The sequence below is a fragment of the Diaphorina citri genome, unplaced genomic scaffold (genome assembly GCF_000475195.1).
Source record: "Diaphorina citri unplaced genomic scaffold, Diaci psyllid genome assembly version 1.1 scaffold392, whole genome shotgun sequence".
NCBI classification, from domain to species: Eukaryota; Metazoa; Arthropoda; class Insecta; order Hemiptera; family Psyllidae; genus Diaphorina; species Diaphorina citri.
In genome coordinates this window covers 66,965-90,064 of record NW_007377827.1, presented here as the reverse complement: position 1 = coordinate 90,064, position 23,100 = coordinate 66,965, and the positions used below count along the sequence as shown (strand labels likewise).

The following is a 23,100-nucleotide window of genomic DNA, read 5'->3' as shown; positions in this document are numbered from 1 at the left end:
CAAATACACAGTGCAGAAACCATCTTAAACTAAAAATAAACACATAGAAGACATGTTTGATCATAGTTAAACCAGAAGTCATTAGAATATGATAAAACAAGTCTCTGGTAAATACACAATAATGTGCGTAGGACAGCAGAATGGAACTACTTTCTAACTCAATTTAAGTTAAGCCCGAAAGTTTACCAGATTTTCTTGTTGAATATCGAACTTCAAGTATCTTTTTAATTTTACTTCGTGCATATCTGCATATTCTTATCTGCAATTATTTACACACACATTTACAGCGGTTCCATTGTGTTAAGTATGCGTCGTCTGTGGCAACATCTTGAATGGGTGACGGTCACACGAGCAGCGGTTCCATTATGTTAAGTATGCGTTGAGTGTGGCGACATCTTGGATGGGTGACGTTTCACACTGGCAGTTCAGTCATGATGGCATTTCCTCCTAGCGAGGAAAAGCCATGAAGTTGATCTCAGTTGGTGTAGTGATCGAACGAACCAAGGTACTCCAGGGCTGCGTGGTAGCAGAACTGGTACTGCTCCTGAAATTAGATAGAAGAGAACTCCGTTAGAGTTGGAACTGAAGAGTTATAACACCTTTTTTTTTCAATAAGTACCTATTTTTCCTTTTACTTTTTTTTACCGCTAGCTAGCTGGGGGACGTTAAACAGGGAGTAGATCAGCTTAGTCTGGCTGGGGGACTTTAAACAGGGAGAATTGGTAGCAGAACTGGTACTGCTCCTGAAATTAGATAGAAGAGAACTCCGTTAGAGTTGGAACTGAAGAGTTATAACACCTTAGCGTCTATAACAATGAAACACCCTGTGCGTCCGACACCAGCGCTGCAGTGCACGATAAGTGGACCTACGGGTAGATTCACTCCGGATGATTCTAGAGAACTGAAAGAGAAAATGAGAAATAATAGATTTCATTAATATAAGGCGAGTGACATGCCTATCTCAAGGACACGGAAAGTAAGAAATATAAAAAGATGGCAAATGAAAATGAGACGTATGAGATTAAAGCTGTGGATTTCCGGACGCCTTTTAAACAGGGTTGAATGATAGAGATTGCCCTAATAGCCCGTTCACACGCTCAAGCCATTTGCACAAACAAGCTTGCGCATGCCGGTTTGTTCGGTTTGGACAAAATTGTGAGAGAACTTTCTTTTTTTCCAAACTTCAAGCCTGCGTTCACATACTACGATTCACTTGTGCAAGCCGGTTTGTGCAAGCCAGTTTGTGCAAATGGCTTGAGCGTGTAAATTTGTAAAAGGGTTATCTTCCCATTTCCCATACAAAGACCTTTAGAAATCTTCAGAAAACAACCGATTCACACTGTACGAGTAAAGAAAGGCGCCTTCTGACTGGTTGAGAGGTTTTCGTACAACCTATGGAGACATTTTTTTTTTTTTTTAACAGTCCTTACCTCTTTAATATGAATAAGAGTACAAGGCAGATAGATAGGGCGAGGGCCGCAATGATAGGGCCTATGATCCAGAGGAGGCCGGGGGAGTTGTGTTCCACTATGACGTGTACTGGGGGCACGTCTCCGGGGATGTTGGGGTCGGGACGTTTCAGTGGGGGCCCCGGGGGCACCTCCCGCATGTCCAGGGCCAGTTGCTCGGAAAAGGGCGAGGAGGTGTAGAGATGCTGAGGGAGAGAGAGAGAGAGAGAAAGGGGGGTTAGTGAGCAAACGAAGTGAGGGGCTAACTTTGAAATCGGCTATTTTTATTATTATTATTTTCAGAACCGAAGACAGAAAAACATACACAAAAAAAAGTAAAAACGATAGTAACAAAAACAAAGAAAAAGATGAGGGAGGGGGGAAAAATTAATTTAGTGTCTCTTTGCTCCCCTAGCCGACATATAAACAAGACAAAAATTAAATTAAATCCACCCGGGGCGGATTTTATCCTGAACGGATAATGTTCATTCTCAAAACGGCTGGCTTTCTTCTATCCTGCCTTCCTTCTCTCTTCGATTTCAGGACGATAAGACCTTAGCAGTTATAGTTCCTTTTATCAAAACCCTTAAAAAGAAGTAGAAGTAGAAGAAGAAGAAGAAGAAGAAGAAGAAGAAGAAGAAGAAGAAGAAAAAATCAACAATGCCTCAAACCTCCTCAGGAGTGCATACTTTCTGTGGAATATTCTAAATTTAATACACAACACACAAAAATATTCACAAAATTCGTGTACATACAAATGATTCCAACAGAACACGTATATTAAGCAACAGTGAGCCAGGTTAGTTTCTGAATAGGTGAAGCAAATCACTATCACACCTGTGAAGTTCTGATGTCAAAGCCCTATCTTCTACCCAGAATGGGACCATGCCTATGAAGTTCTAATATCAAAGCCCCATTTCTAAATCAAGAATGCTATCATACCTGTGAAAGTGAATTTCTAACTTCAAAGCCCTATCTCCTAACCAGGATGGAATCATAATTCGAGATGACTGTGTAAGTATGTGTGGAAACTGTAAAAATGGAGTGAGTTGTAAACAACAAGTTCTAACTCCAAAATCCTGTGACCTCCAAAGCCCTTCATACCTATGAAATCTATTTATAAAGCCCTGTATCCAAGCATACACATCAAACCTAAGAAGTTAAAATTACAAAGCCCTATCTCCCAGGACGAAAATCAAACCTACGAAGTTCTAACTACAAAGCCCTATCTCCCAGGACGAAAATCAAACCTATGAAGTTCCAATTACAAAGCCCTATCTCCCAGGACGAAAATCAAACCTATGAAGCTCTAATTACAAAGCTCGGTCTCCTAGCATGCAAATCAAACCTATAGCAATGGCCGTCACATTAGCCGGCATCGCCCTGATGGCCGGTATCTATTTGTATTATCGGCCCCGTGGCCCTCGCCGCGTAACCTTCAGATCAACCTTGGATATAGCAGGCGAGGGGTCTGATTCAACTATAACCAATGAGGAACCGCCATAACATGATAAATGTAAAAAAAAAGAAGAAGAACAGTTCGCTCGTATACCTATGTACTCTTTTCCCATATAATTCTCTTGTTTATATTTCGAAACTTCCTTCAGTGTTTGAAAAAAAAAAAAAAAATAAATTTTTTTTTTTTTTTTTTAAAACTTCTTTAAGTGTTTTAAAAAAAAAAAAAAAAAAAAAAAAAAAAAAAAAAAAAAAAAAACTGTAGGACCACCAACCTCCAGGTCCGAAGTCCACCGCGCTAACCACTAAAACTTCTTCTTCGGCCTCTCAATCAGCTTTAGAGTGATCACTTTGAGGCCAACTGGTTTTGGCTAATTTTCGCTATTGATATAGCATATAAGGAAATTGGTACTAGTCTACTCCCTGTTTATAGTCCCCTAACTGGACGCTGATCGTCGGCCTCTCAATCAGCTTTAGAGTGATCGCTTTGCATCAAATTTTCTTTGTTGAATATCAAATTTCAAGTGTCTTTTTAATTTTACTTTGTGTATATTCTTATCTGCATTACACAGCGAGTTATATTACTTTCTATTTTTTTATTTAATTTCCACACGGACAGCGGTTCCTTCCTGTTAAGTATGCGTTGAGTGTGGCGACATCTTGGATGGGTGACGTTTCACACTGGCAGTTCAGTCATGATGGCATTTCCTCCTAGCGAGGAAAAGCCATGAAGTTGATCTCAGTTGGTGTAGTGATCGAACGAACCAAGGTACTCCAGGGCCGCGTGGTAACAGAACTGGTACTGCTCCTGAAATTAGATAGAAGAGAACTCCGTTAGAGTTGGGACTGAAAAGTTATAACACCTTTTTTTTCCATTAAGTACCTATTTTTCTTTTTACTTTTTTTTACCGCTAGCTAGCTGGGGGATGTTAAACAGGGAGTAGATCAGCTTAGTCTGGCTGGGGGACTTTAAACTAGGCTGAAATTTCCCTTGCTAAAGACAGCAAAGGTTGAGTGCAAAGGGCATCCACTCGTAAAATTTGTAGCTAAAACCAAATGTCAGCTCAAAAGCTATCGCCCTAGGGCTCATTGAGAGGCTGACGAAAAACCCTTATTAAAATTAAGCAGGGTCTTCTCATGTATCAATTATGTACCTACTATGTTCTTAAACCTATAAAATAAACGAGACCTTGTTGAGACTGCTGGGGTAAAGGGACTTTTTAGTCCTATTCGGGCAGGATAAACAAGATATATTCTATTCTACCATGGCGGTAACCGACCCCGCCTGAACACGAAAAATGCGAAGAAGAAGGAGTGTCACCTACCTCTGTCTGTACCATGGCAGGCCGCTGGGTGCGCAGTATTCGCACCGTTTGGAACAAATCTATCACCCCTTCATATTGCATACGCTCCAGCACTATACTCAGGGTTATGAATACGCCTGTCCTGCCCACTCCGGCACTGGAAAATAACACAAATATCAATATCAAGTTAGAGAGGGTTAAAACGTAGAGGTTTCTATTTAGAGAGATGAAAAAAAAAGAAAAAAAACCTAAAAAAATTTAGCCACTTTGAGAAGTTTAAAAAAATCAATCTGTTCCAAAACCAATAGGCCGCTGTGCCAGCCTTGTTAGCTTGGAGGGTAGAGAGCCTACCTTGTAAGAGCTAGGTTGCGGGTTCGATTCCCGTCCCGGTTATTATCACAAACGGATAACGTTCGTTCTCGGAACGGCTGGCTTTCTCCTATCCTGTCTTCCTCCTCTGCTTTCGGAAAGATAAAAGACACAGTTCCCTCTATCAAACCTCTTAAAACCACTCACCTGCAATGTACAGTGATAGGACCATCCTGACCAAATTGCTCCTTGGTTTTGTGCACCTGCCCAATGAAATCAATGAATCCATCTCCTGAAATAAAAACAATGAATCATTGCTTAATCCAGTTGAGTTAGATCTGGCTTATAGAATAGAATATACCCTGTTTATACTGCCAGAATGAGACTGGAAAGTCCCTCTACTCCCGCAGTCTAAACAAGGTCTTGCGTATTTGGTACAGAATAAATTCAGCAATTTTAAATAAAGAACCTTGCTTAATTTTTGTAAAAAAGGAAAAAAATATTAGGAAAAAAGGTTGGTATCAAATGCTGGGAATTGACTATCATATCAGTTCCTTTTCCTAGACTAAATCAGGAAAAAATTAAAGACTTTCTATAAATAACAAGTAAAATTCTATAATTTTTTCCTGAATCAGGAATAAAATTACAACGTTGCAAAGTGTCTTATACAGTGTTGCCGCTACTTACCGCTCTTGGGCACGCCCTGTTCCGGCCAATCAATGAGCTGGAATTGTCTTAACGTCCGCGAGGTAGCATCTCGAGCGTCTGTAACCTTGAACTCCCTCAGTACATACTGTGGCATGTTGTATTCAGCTATAGGCTCTACCACAAACCATTCATAACGGATAGACCTCTCACTGGGCCAGTATTGATGACACTTCTCCTGTGAGAACAACACGAGATATGCAATGAGAACGGAGCAAAATGAAAGCTGTGCTACTGGCTTTTCCCGGCCCCACTCAGACTGGGTGAGATTAATGTGAAGGGACAACAAGCTTTTCGACGAATAAAGGGTAAAACACCCATCACTAAAAACTTTAGCAGTTATACAGTGAGATAAAACAAACAGCCTAGTTAGCTTTGAAAGATCGATCCGTCTTGTTAGCGTTAGGTTGCGAGTGCACTTTATCCTAAACAGATAAGGTTCGTTCTCGGAACGGCTGGCATTCTATCTTGATCTAAAAACTTTAGCAGTTATACAGTGAGATAAAACAAACAGCCTAGTTAGCTTTGAAAGATCGATCCGTCTTGTTAGCGTTAGGTTGCGGGTTCGACATTCGATTCCCGCCCGGAGCGAACTTTATCCTAAGCAGATAAGGTTCGTTCTCGGAACGGCTGGCTTTCTCCTATCCTGTCTTCCTCCTCTGCTTTCGGAAAGATAAAAGACACAGTTCCCTCTATCAAACCTCTTAAAACCACTCACCTGCAATGTACAGTGATAGGACCATCCTGACCAAATTGCTCCTTGGTTTTGTGCACCTGCCCAATGAAATCAATGAATCCATCTCCTGAAATAAAAACAATGAATCATTGCTTAATCCAGTTGAGTTAGATCTGGCTTATAGAATAGAATATACCCTGTTTATACTGCCAGAATGAGACTGGAAAGTCCCTCTACTCCCGCAGTCTAAACAAGGTCTTGCGTATTTGGTACAGAATAAATTCAGCAATTTTAAATAAAGAACCTTGCTTAATTTTTGTAAAAAAGGAAAAAAATATTAGGAAAAAAGGTTGGTATCAAATGCTGGGAATTGACTATCATATCAGTTCCTTTTCCTAGACTAAATCAGGAAAAAATTAAAGACTTTCTATAAATAACAAGTAAAATTCTATAATTTTTTCCTGAATCAGGAATAAAATTACAACGTTGCAAAGTGTCTTATACAGTGTTGCCGCTACTTACCGCTCTTGGGCACGCCCTGTTCCGGCCAATCAATGAGCTGGAATTGTCTTAACGTCCGCGAGGTAGCATCTCGAGCGTCTGTGACCTTGAACTCCCTCAGTACATACTGTGGCATATTGTATTCAGCTATAGGCTCTACCACAAACCATTCATAACGGATAGACCTCTCACTGGGCCAGTATTGATGACACTTCTCCTATGAGAACAACACGAGATATGCAATGAGAACGGAGCAAAATGAAAGCTGTGCTACTGGCTTTTCCCGGCCCCACTCAGACTGGGTGAGATTAATGTGAAGGGGCAACAAGCTTTTCGACGAATAAAGGGTAAAACACCCATCACTAAAAACTTTAGCAGTTATAAAGTGAGATAAAACAAACAGCCTAGTTAGCTTTGAAAGATCGATCTGTATTGTTAGCGTTAGGTTGCGAGTTTGACATTCGATTCCCGCCCGGGGCGAACTCTATCCTAAGCAGGTAAGATTTGTTCTCGGAACGGCTGGCTTTCTCCTATCCTGTCCTTCTCTCTTCAATTTCGGGACGGTAAGACCTTAGCAGTTATAATTCCCTCTATCAAACCTGTCTAAGAAAAAGTTCCTACTTGTTCAGAAGCTACGTCCATGGAAAATTGCTCCAAAAACGAACTGTCACAAATGAGCAGCGTTATTAAAGGGTTAGGTTAAACACAAAAAAGGAGCTTCTTTTTCACTGTCGTAACGTCTAAATAATTACCCACAAGGTAACTCACCCGTCCCATTTCCTTGAGTTTGGTCAGCATGACGACAATGGTGGAGTTGTGTTCCCAGAGCATCCGCCAAAAGTCTTCTGTCGTGTCCGCCAAAGGTCCCTGGGTGGCAATGTAGGCGGACCGAAGTCGGTAACCATCGATGAAACTAGCGTTGATATAATCTGAACCTTCGATACCTGGAACGAAGAATATTGAGAGAAATTAAATATAAATCTATACTAGTAAATTGGTTAATTTTATAGAACTTGAAAAAAAAAGAAAAAAAAAAAAGATTTTATGGAAGAGCTTCTGATAAATTAATAAATAATATAATAGGACCAAAAAATCCATTGAAATTTCCTTAATGTCTGAGAGGACCAAATTTGATGAAAATCAGATTAAGCGTTTAAGATTTATCGTGAAAACCGTTCAAGCTTCTACAATGCCATGCAAATGTATCTGATCACTGTTTTGTAGTGTTTCATTTTTTTTCATAGGTAGCATAATTTTTTTAGAATGTATCTGCTTACTGTACACTGTACGGTTTTACAGAAACGTAGGTGTGTGATTCAATCAAGCGATATAGTTCAAGATACGAATGGATCTACAGTACAAAGGTCGCGGGTTCGAGTCTTACCTCGCACGGGGGTTAGACACACACGGCTGCTCTCCACAGGTAGGATGTGTACCAGACGGTTCTTATGTTTGTTACAAGGTAGGGAGGCGGATATAAAGCGGGATGGTTCGGCGCGGATGTTGGATAGCTTCTTGAACTCTGTCTTACCTCGCACGGGGGTTAGACACACACGGCTGCTCTCCACAGGTAGGATGTGTACCAGACGGTTCTTATGTTTGTTACAAGGTAAGGAGGCGGATATAAACCGGGATGGTTCGGCGCGGATGTTAGATAGCTTCTTGAACTCCAACTCCATACCGGTACTCGTGTCTCCCACCTCCATGGACATGAGCTTCTGGATGTGGACGTGCAGGGATCTGAGGGTGGAAGAGAAGAAAGTATTAGATTTTCATTGAGTTCAAGACAAGACGAAATAAGTAAAATATGATTATTACAGGCTGGGGGACTTTTAACTGAGAGGGTACCAGCCTCCCGCTAGTAAATTTTTTGTAGCACGAAGCCCTCATAGGTTTGTCCATTACCCAGATGAAAAGTGTAGGGGATGTTGCGTTGTGAGAACTTGGCCGCAATGTAGGGGTCTTGTAGGGACACGGTGGGGTCGTCCTTCCTTGTAATCATCTGAAATATTTTGGGGTTAAAATTGATGAGGGACATACTACGGGATGAGCATGCTACGACACAGACCACACGAGTCTAATGTAGCAGTTGTTTTATTGGTAGGAAATAAAAACAACTGTGAAACACTCTTTTTTTTTAAGTTTTTTTTTTAGGAGATTTCGTGCCAAACTTGTGAACTTGAAATTCAAAGAGCTAAATGTTTGAAAATAATAATAATAAAATCAGGCAAAAAGTTCGAAAGTTATGGGGAAAAAATTAATTTGCCAGCCTAGTTAGCTTGGAAGAAGCGCTAGGTTCCCGGGTTTCCCGCTCGGGGTGGATTTTATGATTTTATCCTAAACAGATAAGATTCGTTCTCGGAACGGCTGGATTTCTCCTATCCTGTCCTCCTCTCTTCGATTTCGGGATGATAAGACCTTGGCAATTACAGTTCCCTCTATCAAACCTCTTGAGAAAATAATAATAATAAAACACTACGAACACTACTTTCAATTTTATGACTTGACTTGGACTCGAAATATCCGAAGTCCAGCGAGCCAACCGCTCAAATTGGTTGGAATCAAGACAGTAAAAATGTTGCCTTACCTCATCTGTAAGGAACTGGTCTGGTTGTTTATCATAGGTCATCTTATCCTCGGGAACTACTATCAGGTAATAGTGACTGATGGGACCATACTCTTCCGATGCTTGCGGTAGAATCACCTAGACACACAAACGAGAAGAGAGAAAATATGAGTAACAATGAAATAAAAAAAATATTCTAACAATCCTTAATTGAATGGGCAAGAGAGCAGACCTGGTTCAAAAAATCGACTTTTGGCGTAGGTACCTATTGTACATCGTTGAAAAGAGCACGAAAAGGTCTATTTTTTCTTAATTGGTTGCTGCTAACTTCAATTTATTAGTGTTGTATTGAAATGAAAGCAAAAACAAAACGGCTATCTCTTTTTAAACTTTGACTAGTCCTAAAATTTGACTCCATCTCAAAACGTTTTTGGATTTGGTCCGCTCTGCCTCTTAGCAATTAATGACGGGTATGGCACATCCTTGAAATGAAGATTGTATCATACATAGCTGACTTTATTGAAATGAGAGCAAAAACAAAATGGCTATCTCTTTTTAAACTTTGACTAGTCCTAAAATTTGACTCCATCTCAAAACGTTTTTGGATTTGGTCCGCTCTACCTCTTAGCAATTAATGATGGGTATGGCACATCCTTGAAATGAAGATTGTATCATACATAGCTGACTCAAAGCCACAGTGTATGAAAAACTAAATTAAAACTCAGGAATTCTGAACTTGATGTAATCTTCTTATTCTCTGGAAGTCAGGTTTAGCCAAGAGTTGAGGTGAGTTCTTAATACATACCTGAATTTCTTCGCCATTGACCACTCCATAGAAGTCAGGTTTAACCAGGGGTTGAGGAGCAGCCATCTGAGTAGTGACACTTATTCTGGTGCTTGGCTTGTATTGGTTGTCTCCTGGGATAGCACTGAAATGACAGGAAAAAACACAACGTTTTATTATCAATTAAGGATCTTAAAAACGTTATCTTCCCATTTCCCATACAAAGACCTTTAGAAATCTTCAGAAAACAACCGATTCACACTGTACGAGTAAAGAAAGGCGCCTTCTGATTGGTTGAGAGGTTTTCGTACAACCTATGGAGACAATTTTTTTTTTTAACAGTCCTTACCTCTTCAATATGAATAAGAGTACAAGGCAAATAGATAGGGCGAGGGCCGCAATGATAGGGCCTATGATCCAGAGGAGGCCAGGGGAGTTGTGTTCCACTATGACGTGTACTGGGGGGGTACTCGTGTCTCCCACCTCCATGGACATGAGCTTCTGGATGTGGACGTGCAGGGATCTGAGGGTGGAAGAGAAGAAAGTATTAGATTGTCATTGAGTTCAAGACAAGACTAAATAAGTAAAATATGATTATTACAGGCTGGGGGACTTTTAACTGAGAGGATACCAGCCTCCCGCTAGTAAATTTTTTGTAGCAAAAGCCAAATGTCAGCCTAAAGCAATCACCCTAGCTAGGGCTGATTGAGAGGCTGACGAAAAACGCCGACCCCGTCTGTACACGGGAAAAGACGAGGGAGGAAGAATATGAAAGAAATGAATAAGACGGAAATAAAATCGTTCCAGAAAGGAAGAACTTTTGAAGATAGTTTGGTAGGGGGAATCAAGCCAGCTGCTCCAAGAACGAACCTTTTCGCACGTCTCCGGGGATGTTGGGGTCGGGACGTTTCAGTGGGGGCCCCGGGGGCACCTCCCGCATGTCCAGGGCCAGTTGCTCGGAAAATGGCGAGGAGGTGTAGAGATGCTGAGAAGAAAGAAGAGATTATATATTTTTTAAAAACATACATAAACAATCTGCCAGCCTCTCTGGCTGGTTGCCAAATAAAAGCACAGAATACCGATTAATCATAGGATATTTGTCTTCAATAAAGGGTAGAGAAAGATTAATTAACCCAAACACAACAAACATAAAACGTCACAGCATCTGTTACAAAATGTATCCAAGGGTTAACCAAATGAAGTAAAGGTCCTAGATTTGTATAAGCTCAACTCATCCCTTGGGGGCAGTTACCCCTACACCTAAGCCTCAGAGTGGGCTTTTTGTGTATGGAGTTAAGCTGAAGTGAGGGTCTAACTTTGATCTCGACGATTTTGAATTTAGTGTGTCTGTCTGTCTGTCTATCTGTTCATCTGTTTGTTTCTTCCGCGATACTTATTGAACGGTTGGTCTATTTTCAATAACATTTGACACTCATCTTCATCACGGAGGTAAAGGAAATCTGCTGGTTGGTTTTTGGGTCCCATTAGGCCTCTTACTCTTGCTATACAGTTTACTGAACTAAATAACCTAGAGTAAGTTTCCTTTTGCCAATATGAAACTTTTTAGCCTTAGCTAAAAAGGTATCAACCATGAATTATCAAGAATTTATTTCGATAATGGTAGGTAATTAGGTACCTTTACAATCAGCAATAGTGTGGTTTTTCTTGTTCAAAATGTCCATAACCTTCTGCGGAGTTCATATATTTTCAGAGTGAAGCTTACCTTCTGAGGAGTGTCCACAATAGCCCGTACAAAGATCCTATACTTGAGACCCCGGACCAGTTTCTTATTGACGAAGCCCTCATAGGTTTGTCCATTACCCAGATGAAAAGTGTAGGGGATGTTGCGTTGTGAGAACTTGGCCGCAATGTAGGGGTCTTGCAGGGACACGGTGGGGTCGTCCTTCCTTGTAATCATCTGTAAGGGGAGAGGAAATATTTTGGGGTTAAAATTGATGAGCGGCATACTACGGGATGAGCACGCTACGACACAGACCACACGAGTCTAATGTAGCAGTTGTTTTATTGGTAGGAAATAAAAACAACTGTGAAACACTCTTTTTTTCAAGTTTTTTTAGGAAATTTCGTGCCAAACTTGTGAACTTGAAATTCAAAGAGCTAAATGTTTGAAAATAATAATAATAAAATCAGGCAAAAAGTTCGAAAGTTATGGGGAAACAATTTCCCGGGTTTCCCGCTCGGGGTGGATTTTATGATTTTATCCTAAACAGATAAGATTCGTTCTCGGAACGACTGGCTTTCTCCTATCCTGTCCTCCTCTCGAGGGAGGAAGAATATGAAAGAAATGAATAAGACGGAAATAAAATCGTTCCAGAAAGGAAGAACTTTTGAAGATAGTTTGGTAGGGGGCATCAAGCCAGCTGCTCCAAGAACGAACCTTTTTGTATGGGATAAAGTTCGCCCCGGGCAGGAATCGAACCCGCGACCTACCGTTAACAGGGTTTACTTACCTGGCTGGTATCTCAGTGTTCCCACACAGCACGGCCTCTAGCAACGCATCGTGTATGAACATATACTGGTCCTCCGTCTGTACCATATAGTTCCGCTGCGCGCGCAGACAAGTCACGTGACCGTTACTTACCTGGCTGGTATCTCAGTGTTCCCACACAGCACGGCCTCTAGCAACGCATCGTGTATGAACATATACTGGTCCTCCGTCTGAACCATATAGTTCCGCTGCGCGCGCAGACAAGTCACGTGACCATATATATCCACCGTTTTGTCGTGCTTGATTCGCTCGATCATAGCGTCTATAACAATGAAACACCCTGTGCGTCCGACACCAGCGCTGCAGTGCACGATAAGTGGACCTACGGGTAGATTCACTCCGGAGGATTCTAGAGAGCTGAAATTCGAAAATGAGAGATGATATACTTCATTAGTATGTATGTTACCGGCATTCTATATAATCCGGCATTTCATAAAATTCCTAGATTTTTCATGAAATGCCTAATATGACCAATATTGACCAGGCATGTTACTATCGATTTTATTACACTTTGCCTAAGAACGCTAGGCATTTCATGAAATGACTAGGTATTACATAGAATATCGGTATTATACAGATTACCGATACTGTAGAATATGGTAGTGAATTTCTACCTTTATTTTACTGTACTATAATAAATAGGGGAAGGATACTTACTTGGTGCCCGGGTTCATAGCACGAACTCGTCTCAGGAATAGAAGGAAGGGGGCGGGATGTTCTGGTACCCCATGATCAGGCCAGGCAGTGAATTGAAGCTGCTTGATTTCTCGACGCTCTGAATCCGCACCCTGAAATTAGATTTACATGATTTAATTGTTATAAATATTATTGATAGCCTGTGATATCCACAAAAATTGTGAAAAAGCTCTCAGCTTCACCACAAATAAATCATGATTGAGATTTTTATTGATAGCCTCCGTGGCCGAGTGGGTATCACACTGGGCTTGCACTTCGGAGGTCCCGGGTTCAATTTCCGGCGGGGTCGAAGTTTTTTCGGCTCTGTGATTGGAGTTCGGGGTGCACTCAGCCTCGTGAGGACAATTGAGTAGCTACTTTATTGGAGTAGCGACCAGTGGCGGCATTAACAGCGTAAAAAGATTATTGAAATGTGGAAATTGATTGCAAAGGAGGAAAAAGCTCTGCTTTACCACAAATAAATTGAGATTTGATAGATTGATTTTTTTTTTCTCAACTCTGAGAACAAACCCCGTTCACACTCTTACCTTGTTGATCATAAAGGTCCGTATACAATACGAAGCTAGCTCTTGTACATCTTGTAGGGTGACGGTAATATGACCATAGGTCTCCGTACCCCTACTGGGCCAGTATTGGTCACACTTGATCCTGGTTCGTTCTTCTAGTTTGGTCATCATCACGATGGTGACCGACCGAAGCTCCCAGACCATGCGCCAGAAATCGCCCAGTGTTTCTTGCAGAGGACCCTGAGGGAAAGGCATTGAGATTAGATAAAGTTGTTGTTATTGTTGTTGTAGCGGCTTCAGCTATAGCCGAAAGGTGATGACAAATTGGAGAAAATATGTCTTCTATAAGCCATACACCAGGGTGATGGTATCTAGCCATGTTTAATTGGCTCGTCCTGAACCGCAGTCAACCATCGTGAGGACTTGTGCTTGTTTTTTTTCAAGCAGAGAGAACCCTTTGAATCTATCACCTAGCTAGGCTGGTTAGGGTTAGCTGTTCTTCTCCCTGTTTGATGGGCAACTTTTTTGAGACAATTGTATTTTTTCCCCCTGGAAATTTCTATTAACCTTTTAGTATAGGTAATGGAGTATCTTGTTCTAAAATGACGGTCTAAAATTCTAAATTCTTACCTGAGTAGCCACATAAGCGTTGTGTTTCCGATACCCGTCACAATAGTTGGCGTTAATGTAGTCACTTCCCGGAATGCCGTCTACCGTGGACAGTATGACTCGACTGTGATCGTAAGCTATCACGTTGGCGTAGCGGTTCTTGGCCTTGTTCATTTCCATGCTGGAGTGATCCCATGTGAACTGCTGACCCGGCTCGATAGACTGGAACAAGAAACAATGGAGTGAGATCCCCAAGGTGTTTATCGGTACTAGTTCAAAACTTTCAGAAGTCACGACAGTGAAAAATTGCTACAGAAAAGAGCTGTCACAAATAAGCAGTGACCAGTGTTATTATAGAGGTTGAGTGCAAAGGGCATCCACTCGTAAAATTTGTAGCTAAAACCAAATGTCAGCTCAAAAGCTATCACCCTAGGGCTCATTGAGAATTGAGAGGCTGACGAAAAACCCTTACCACGACGAAAAACCCTTTTCTCAAATTAAGCAGCGTCTTCTCATGTATTCCCTTGCTAAAGACAGCAAAGGTTGAGTGCAAAGGGCATCCACTCGTAAAATTTGTAGCTAAAACCAAATGTCAGCTCAAAAGCTATCGCCCTAGGGCTCATTGAGAGGCTGACGAAAAACCCTTATTAAAATTAAGCAGGGTCTTCTCATGTATCAATTATGTACCTACTATGTTCTTAAACCTATAAAATAAACGAGACCTTGTTGAGACTGCTGGGGTAAAGGGACTTTTTAGTCCTATTCGGGCAGGATAAACAAGATATATTCTATTCTACCATGGCGGTAACCGACCCCGCCTGAACACGAAAAATGCGAAGAAGAAGGAGTGTCACCTACCTCTGTCTGTACCATGGCAGGCCGCTGGGTGCGCAGTATTCGCACCGTTTGGAACAAATCTATCACCCCTTCATATTGCATACGCTCCAGCACTATACTCAGGGTTATGAATACGCCTGTCCTGCCCACTCCGGCACTGGAAAATAACACAAATATCAATATCAAGTTAGAGAGGGTTAAAACGTAGAGGTTTCTATTTAGAGAGATGAAAAAAAAAGAAAAAAAACCTAAAAAAATTTAGCCACTTTGAGAAGTTTAAAAAAATCAATCTGTTCCAAAACCAATAGGCCGCTGTGCCAGCCTTGTTAGCTTGGAGGGTAGAGAGCCTACCTTGTAAGAGCTAGGTTGCGGGTTCGATTCCCGTCCCGGTTATTATCACAAACGGATAACGTTCGTTCTCGGAACGGCTGGCTTTCTCCTATCCTGTCTTCCTCCTCTGCTTTCGGAAAGATAAAAGACACAGTTCCCTCTATCAAACCTCTTAAAACCACTCACCTGCAATGTACAGTGATGGGACCATCCTGACCAAATTGCTCCTTGGTTTTGTGCACCTGCCCAATGAAATCAATGAATCCATCTCCTGAAATAAAAATAATAAATCATTGCTTAATCCAGTTGAGTTAGATCTGGCTTATAGAATAGAATATCAATGAATCAATCCATAATCGTTCCATCATGGGACGGGTCGATGTACGAAGCCTCTCCACCAATTTCGATCATTGTATCTCTGCTCCCTCTCAATGTCGTTCCAATTTCCTTGTTTTCTTTGAATATCAGCTCTGATGACATCACTATATCGGTATCTCGGTCTTAGCAGAGAGAACCCTTTGAAACTATCACCTAGCTAGGCTGGTTAGGGTTAGCTGTTCTTCTCCCTGTTTGATGGGCAACTTTTTTGAGACAATTATTGTATTTTTTTCCCCTGGAAATTTCTATTAACCTTTTAGTATAGGTAATTTTTTTTTATAAGTTTCCATTTATTGGTTTTTCAGAACAACTCTTTCATCAAAATAAATTGTTAACAAATGGTATACCCATCCGTAAAAGCCGGAGCTTGTGCCACGGATGGGGAATCTTGTTAATAAAGTATCTTGTTCTAAAATGACGGTCTAAAATTCTAAATCCTTACCTGAGTAGCCACATAAGCGTTGTGTTTCCGATACCCGTCACAATAGTTGGCGTTAATGTAGTCACTTCCCGGAATGCCGTCTACCGTGGACAGTATGACTCGACTATGATCGTAAGCTATCACGTTGGCATAGCGGTTCTTTGCCTTGTTCATTTCCATGCTGGAATGATCCCATGTGAACTGCTGTCCCGGCTCGATAGACTGGAACAAGAAACAACGGAGTGAGATCCAAGGTTTTTATCGGTACTAGTTCAAAACTTTCAGAAGTCACGACAGTGAAAAACTGCTACAGAAAAGAGCTGTCACAAATGAGCAGTGACCAGTGTTATTATAAGGTTAGGTTAAACACAAAAAGGATCACGTGAGCTCACGTGACGTGACAGTGACTTTACTCACCTCATATTCCTGTGAGAATTTCAAGTTATCATTGGCCTTCAGGTTCTCAATATGTTGGGCGAGTCGACTGATAGGTATAGGGGGGTGCGATACCATCCCCGGGGTCTGAAAGTTGAGTCGGCGCATTTCTACAGGGTCCGACGGTGCGTGTGAGGTCATGATTTCGCCCCCGTCCCGGTTATTATCACAAACGGATAACGTTCGTTCTCGGAACGGCTGGCTTTCTCCTATCCTGTCTTCCTCCTCTGCTTTCGGAACGATAAGACACAGTTCCCTCTATCAAACCTCTTAAAACCACTCACCTGCAATGTACAGTGATAGGACCATCCTGACCAAATTGCTCCTTGGTTTTGTGCACCTGCCCAATGAAATCAATGAATCCATCTCCTGAAATAAAAACAATGAATCATTGCTTAATCCAGTTGAGTTAGATCTGGCTTATAGAATAGAAATCTGTAGCATTCTTCTTATATCATCATTCCTTACTCTGTCTCTTCTTGTTTTTCCCGCTATGCTTCTCAAAAACTTCATTTCAGCTGTCTATACCCTGTTTATACTGCCAGAATGAGACTGGAAAGTCCCTCTACTCCCGCAGTCTAAACAAGGTCTTGCGTATTTGGTACAGAATAAATTCAGCAATTTTAAATAAAGAACCTTGCTTCATTTTTGTAAAAAAGGAAAAAATATTAGGAAAAAAAGGTTGGTATCAAATGCTGGGAATTGACTGTCATATCAGTTCCTTTTCCTAGACTAAATCAGGAAAAAATTAAAGACTTTCTATAAATAACAAGTCTTAAAATTCTATAATTTTTTCCTCTAGTCTTGAGCAGCATTTTTTGACCAATTTCTGGGATCTAAACAAAGTAATCTTACCCATCTAAAAATCTACTGTCATCTGAACCTCAAGGCATCATTATTGTTAGTTCAAAAACTACTAGGAAGTTTGTCTAAGGTAAAGTTTTTACTTTCTAATAAATATTTTTACTAGATTATTGATTTTAAGATTCTACTAAATCCCCTTTAAAAAGCTAATATTGAACCACGGTTGTCTGCCTATACACACGACTTGAAGATCAATCAAGGCCTACTACATGCTTAAGTATTTTAGGAACTAGAAAATCTTTGCATTACGTGTCAAAGAGGGGTGACATTAGCGAGTTTTTACAACCAAAATTAGCGTCCCGTTAAAGAGCTCTTCAGTTAACGGGATGCTAATTTTGGTTGCAAAAATTCGCTAGTGACAAAATTTGAAATATCTGGATTGATTTTTTTCTCTTTTTTTCGGACCAGCCGAAAATCTGGACTCAGTAGGCCAGACCACAAACCAACCATCATAACCACTCAAGTCAAGTGTACAGTAAACGCTAATGTGGTTAAAGGTAGAAACACACTACCGTCACGTGAACTCATGGGGAGTCAGAAAGATGCAGTTCAAAATTTCCCTGTAATAACTGTAGGTGTAATCTCGTCCTGAAACTTTGGCCTACATCTTTCTTACTTCCCATGAGTTCACGTGACGTAACGCGATGGTAGTGTGTTTCTGCTTTAAAGGTTGCGAGAAAAAAGTCCATGTTATTGTCATTGAGTGAAAAGAAAACTTAAGTTTAGAATTACGAAGAGGGCAGATTGTCAAGGGGGGGGGATTATTTTTTCTAAGTCATGTTTTTCTTGTCGAATCTGAACTACATGCGATTAGTCTGGCTGGGGGACATCAAAGTTCAAACACGGAGGATACCAGCCTGACCTTTCCTTTCTACAAAAGAAAGGTTGAGATCGAAGGACATCCACTTGTAAAAAATTTGTAGTCAAAACCAAACGTCAGCCCAGGGCTTTAGATGTTGACGAAAAATGCCGACCCCGTCCTAAACATGAGAAAAGGCAAAGAAGAATCTGATTTGCAATAGAATCCTGGACTGAAATTAGATATATGTCTTCAGAAGAGGGGAAAATCGTCACAACTGAATTCAGATTCCAAGAAAAAATTACTACTATAGACATCGCATTGTTAGGAATAGAATAAGTATTAAATGCTTACTTGGATTAAGGTTTGATAGTTTTGAAAATTGCCGACTCCAAACAGTTTTAAACAATTCTTTTCTCCTTTAAGGCGTTTTTAAAAGGGAAAAAAAAAAAAAAAAAAAAAAACTGTAGGACCACCAACCTCCAGGTCCGAAGTCCACCGCGCTAACCACGAAAACTTCTTCTTCTTCTTCGGCCTCTCAATCAGCTTTAGAGTGATCGCTTTGAGGCCAACTGGTTTTGGCTAAACAAAATTTTCGCTATTGATATAGCTTAAGGAAATTAGGACTAGTCTACTCCCTGTTTATAGTCCCCTAGCTAGACGCTGATCTACTCTCTGTCTCTCTGTGGTTTTTAAACACTAAAACTACACCACTTAAAAAAATAAATAAATTAACTTCAATATGAACAGAAAAAATAAATAAATAAACTCTTACCTCTTCAATATGAACAGAAGTACAAGGCAGATAGATAGGGCGAGGGCCGCAATGATCGGCCCTATGATCCACAGAATAACCTACTTATACGTTATTGAAAAAAAAACTAGACTCGTGTCCATCTTATCTTCCCAAAGCGATATAGTTCAAGATACGAATGGATCTACAGTACAAAGGTCGCGGGTTCGAGTCTTACCTCGCACGGGGGTTAGACACACACGGCTGCTCTCCACAGGTAGGATGTGTACCAGACGGTTCTTATGTTTGTTACAAGGTAGGGAGGCGGATATAAAGCGGGATGGTTCGGCGCGGATGTTGGATAGCTTCTTGAACTCTAACTCCATACCGGTACTCGTGTCTCCCACCTCCATGGACATGAGCTTCTGGATGTGGACGTGCAGGGATCTGAGGGTGGAAGAGAAGAAAGTATTAGATTTTCATTGAGTTCAAGACAAGACGAAATAAGTAAAATATGATTATTACAGGCTGGGGGACTTTTAACTGAGAGGGTACCAGCCTCCCGCTAGTAAATTTTTTGTAGCAAAAACCAAATGTCAGCCCAAAGCAATCACCCTAGCTAGGGCTGATTGAGAGGCTGACGAAAAACGCCGACCCCGTCTGTACACGGGAAAAGACGAGGGAGGAAGAATATGAAAGAAATGAATAAGACGGAAATAAAATCGTTCCAGAAAGGAAGAACTTTTGAAGATAGTTTGGTAGGGGGCATCAAGCCAGCTGCTCCAAGAACGAACCTTTTTGTATGGGATAAAGTTCGCCCCGGGCAGGAATCGAACCCGCGACCTACCGTTAACAGGGTTTACTTACCTGGCTGGTATCTCAGTGTTCCCACACAGCACGGCCTCTAGCAACGCATCGTGTATGAACATATACTGGTCCTCCGTCTGTACCATATAGTTCCGCTGCGCGCGCAGACAAGTCACGTGACCGTATATATCCACCGTTTTGTCGTGCTTGATTCGCTCGATCATAGCGTCTATAACAATGAAACACCCTGTGCGTCCGACACCAGCGCTGCAGTGCACGATAAGTGGACCTACGGGTAGATTCACTCCGGATGATTCTAGAGAACTGAAAGAGAAAATGAGAAATAATAGATTTCATTAATATAAGGCGAGTGACATGCCTATCTCAAGGACACGGAAAGTAAGAAATATAAAAAGATGGCAAATGAAAATGAGACGTATGAGATTAAAGCTGTGGATTTCCGGACGCCTTTTAAACAGGGTTGAATGATAGAGATTGCCCTAATAGCCCGTTCACACGCTCAAGCCATTTGCACAAACAAGCTTGCGCATGCCGGTTTGTTCGGTTTGGACAAAATTGTGAGAGAACTTTCTTTTTTTCCAAACTTCAAGCCTGCGTTCACATACTACGATTCACTTGTGCAAGCCGGTTTGTGCAAGCCAGTTTGTGCAAATGGCTTGAGCGTGTAAATTTGTAAAAGGGTCATAAGTCATAAGCAATAGTTGCGCTTCGTTTGTAATTTCTTCTATTTTAGTGTACAACTAAGAGACCATGTAAGTATGACTTAAAATATGTTGCGTGTGGCTATTTCTTTCAATAGGGGAAGGATACTTACTTGGTGCCAGGGTTCATAGCACGAACTCGTCTCAGGAATAGAAGGAAGGGGGCGGGATGTTCTGGTACCCCATGAGTAAAAGGGTCATAAGTCATAAGCAATAGTTGCGCTTCGTTTGTAATTTCTTCTATTTTAGTGTACAACTAAGAGACCATGTAAGTATAACTTAAAATATGTTGCGTGTGGCTATTTCTTTCAATAGGGGAAGGATACTTACTTGGTGCCAGGGTTCATAGCACGTACTCGTCTCAGGAACAGAAGGAACGGGGCGGGATGTTCTGGTACCCCATGATCAGGCCAGGCAGTGAATTGAAGCTGCTTGATTTCACGACGCTCTGAATCCGCACCCTGAAATTAGATTTACATGATTAAATTGTTATAAATATTATTGATAGCCTGTGATATCCACAAAAATTGTGAAAAAGCTCTCAGCTTCACCACAAATAAATCATGATTGAGATTTTTATTGATAGCCTCCGTGGCCGAGTGGGTATCACACTGGGCTTGCACTTCGGAGGTCCCGGGTTCAATTTCCGGCGGGGTCGAAGTTTTTTCGGCTCTGTGATTGGAGTTCGGGGTGCACTCAGCCTCGTGAGGACAATTGATTAGCTACTTTATTGGAGTAGCGACCAGTGGCGGTATTAACAGCGTAAAAAGATTATTGAAATATGGAAATTGATTGCAAAGGAGGTTTGATAATAAATTGAGATTTCAGATAGATTTTTTTTTCTCAACTCTGAGAACAAGCCCCGTTCACACTCTTACTTTGTTGATCATAAAGGTCCGTATACAATACGAAGCTAGCTCTTGTACATCTTGCAGGGTGACGGTAATATGACCATAGGTCTCGGTACCCCTACTGGGCCAGTATTGGTCACACTTGATCCTGGTTCGTTCTTCTAGTTTGGTCATCATCACGATGGTGACTGACCGAAGCTCCCAGACCATGCGCCAGAAATCGCCCAGTGTTTCTTGCAGAGGACCCTGAGGGAAAGGCATTGAGATTAGATAAAGTTGTTGTTATTGTTGTTGTTGTAGCGGCTTCAGCTATAGACGAAAGGTGATGACAAATTGGAGAAAATATGTCTTCTATAAGCCATACACCTGGGTGATGGTCTCTAGCCATGTTTAATTGGCTCGTCCTGAACCGCAGTCAACCATCGTGAGGACTTGTGCTTGTTTTTTTCAAGCAGAGAGAACCCTTTGAAACTATCACCTAGCTAGGCTGGTTAGGGTTAGCTGTTCTTCTCCCTGTTTGATGGGCAACTTTTTTGAGACAATTATTGTATTTTTTTCCCCTGGAAATTTCTATTAACCTTTTAGTATAGGTAATTTTTTTTTATAAGTTTCCATTTATTGGTTTTTCAGAACAACTCTTTCATCAAAATAAATTGTTAACAAATGGTATACCCATCCGTAAAAGCCGGAGCTTGTGCCACGGATGGGGAATCTTGTTAATAAAGTATCTTGTTCTAAAATGACGGTCTAAAATTCTAAATCCTTACCTGAGTAGCCACATAAGCGTTGTGTTTCCGATACCCGTCACAATAGTTGGCGTTAATGTAGTCACTTCCCGGAATGCCGTCTACCGTGGACAGTATGACTCGACTATGATCGTAAGCTATCACGTTGGCATAGCGGTTCTTTGCCTTGTTCATTTCCATGCTGGAATGATCCCATGTGAACTGCTGTCCCGGCTCGATAGACTGGAACAAGAAACAACGGAGTGAGATCCAAGGTTTTTATCGGTACTAGTTCAAAACTTTCAGAAGTCACGACAGTGAAAAACTGCTACAGAAAAGAGCTGTCACAAATGAGCAGTGACCAGTGTTATTATAAGGTTAGGTTAAACACAAAAAGGATCACGTGAGCTCACGTGACGTGACAGTGACTTTACTCACCTCATATTCCTGTGAGAATTTCAAGTTATCATTGGCCTTCAGGTTCTCAATATGTTGGGCGAGTCGACTGATAGGTATAGGGGGGTGCGATACCATCCCCGGGGTCTGAAAGTTGAGTCGGCGCATTTCTACAGGGTCCGACGGTGCGTGTGAGGTCATGATTTCGCCCGACATGAGAGGCCGAGTGACGGCCGAAGATTCCGGGTACTTGCGTGGCTGACGTCTCCTGTAGAAAGAGAGAAAACAATGACATATTATGTAGATAAGATCTTACTTGAAGCTGGAAGACCGTGGATAATACAGAAATGTCTGAAGAAATAAGGAAATGATATGTCATGGAGTTGTCGACACAAACGAGGACGACTCAGCTCTGTGTTTTATGTGCTTGTGAGAGAATTGCTATAGGAGAAAAAAAGAAAGAAAAAATCATTAAAAAAAGAGAACCAATCACAAAAAAAAAAAAAAAAAAAAAAACTAAATGTAATACACAACACACAAAAATATTCACAAAATTCGTGTACATACAAATGATTCCAACAGAACACGGATATTAAGCAACAGCGAGCCAGGTTAGTTTCTGAATAGGTGAAGCAAATCACTATCACACCTGTGAAGTTCTGATATCAAAGCCCTATCTTCTACCCAGACTGGGACCATGCCTATGAAGTTCTAAAATCAAAGCCCCATCTCTA

General features: G+C 41.2%; 1 protein-coding gene across 1 annotated transcript; it reads right to left on the bottom strand.

The window, feature by feature from the left end:
* Window positions 1–3,414: 3,414 nt before the first annotated feature.
* Window positions 3,415–22,615, bottom strand: LOC103508375 (receptor-type tyrosine-protein phosphatase S-like). Its single transcript, XM_026822994.1, has 12 exons — window positions 22,571–22,615; window positions 16,452–16,613; window positions 14,090–14,290; window positions 13,481–13,699; window positions 12,915–13,045; window positions 12,351–12,614; window positions 7,930–8,138; window positions 7,167–7,342; window positions 6,420–6,615; window positions 5,940–6,024; window positions 4,229–4,364; window positions 3,415–3,711 (listed from the first exon to the last, which is right to left on the bottom strand). The coding sequence occupies exons 1-12, from the start codon at window positions 22,580–22,582 to the stop codon at window positions 3,643–3,645; spliced, it is 1,860 nt and encodes a 619-aa protein (XP_026678795.1). The 5' UTR covers window positions 22,583–22,615; the 3' UTR covers window positions 3,415–3,642.
* Between the last annotated feature and the right edge of the window lie 485 nt (window positions 22,616–23,100).

Bases quoted from the DNA above. Each gene is read 5' to 3' on its own strand.
- LOC103508375 (XM_026822994.1), bottom strand. The intron at 13,046-13,480 runs GTAAGAGTGTGA...ATCTAATTTCAG, and splicing joins GGACCTTTATGATCAACAAG to GGTGCGGATTCAGAGCGTCG. The intron at 6,616-7,166 runs GTGAGTTACCTT...TTGTTCTCATAG, and splicing joins AACTCAAGGAAATGGGACGG to GAGAAGTGTCATCAATACTG.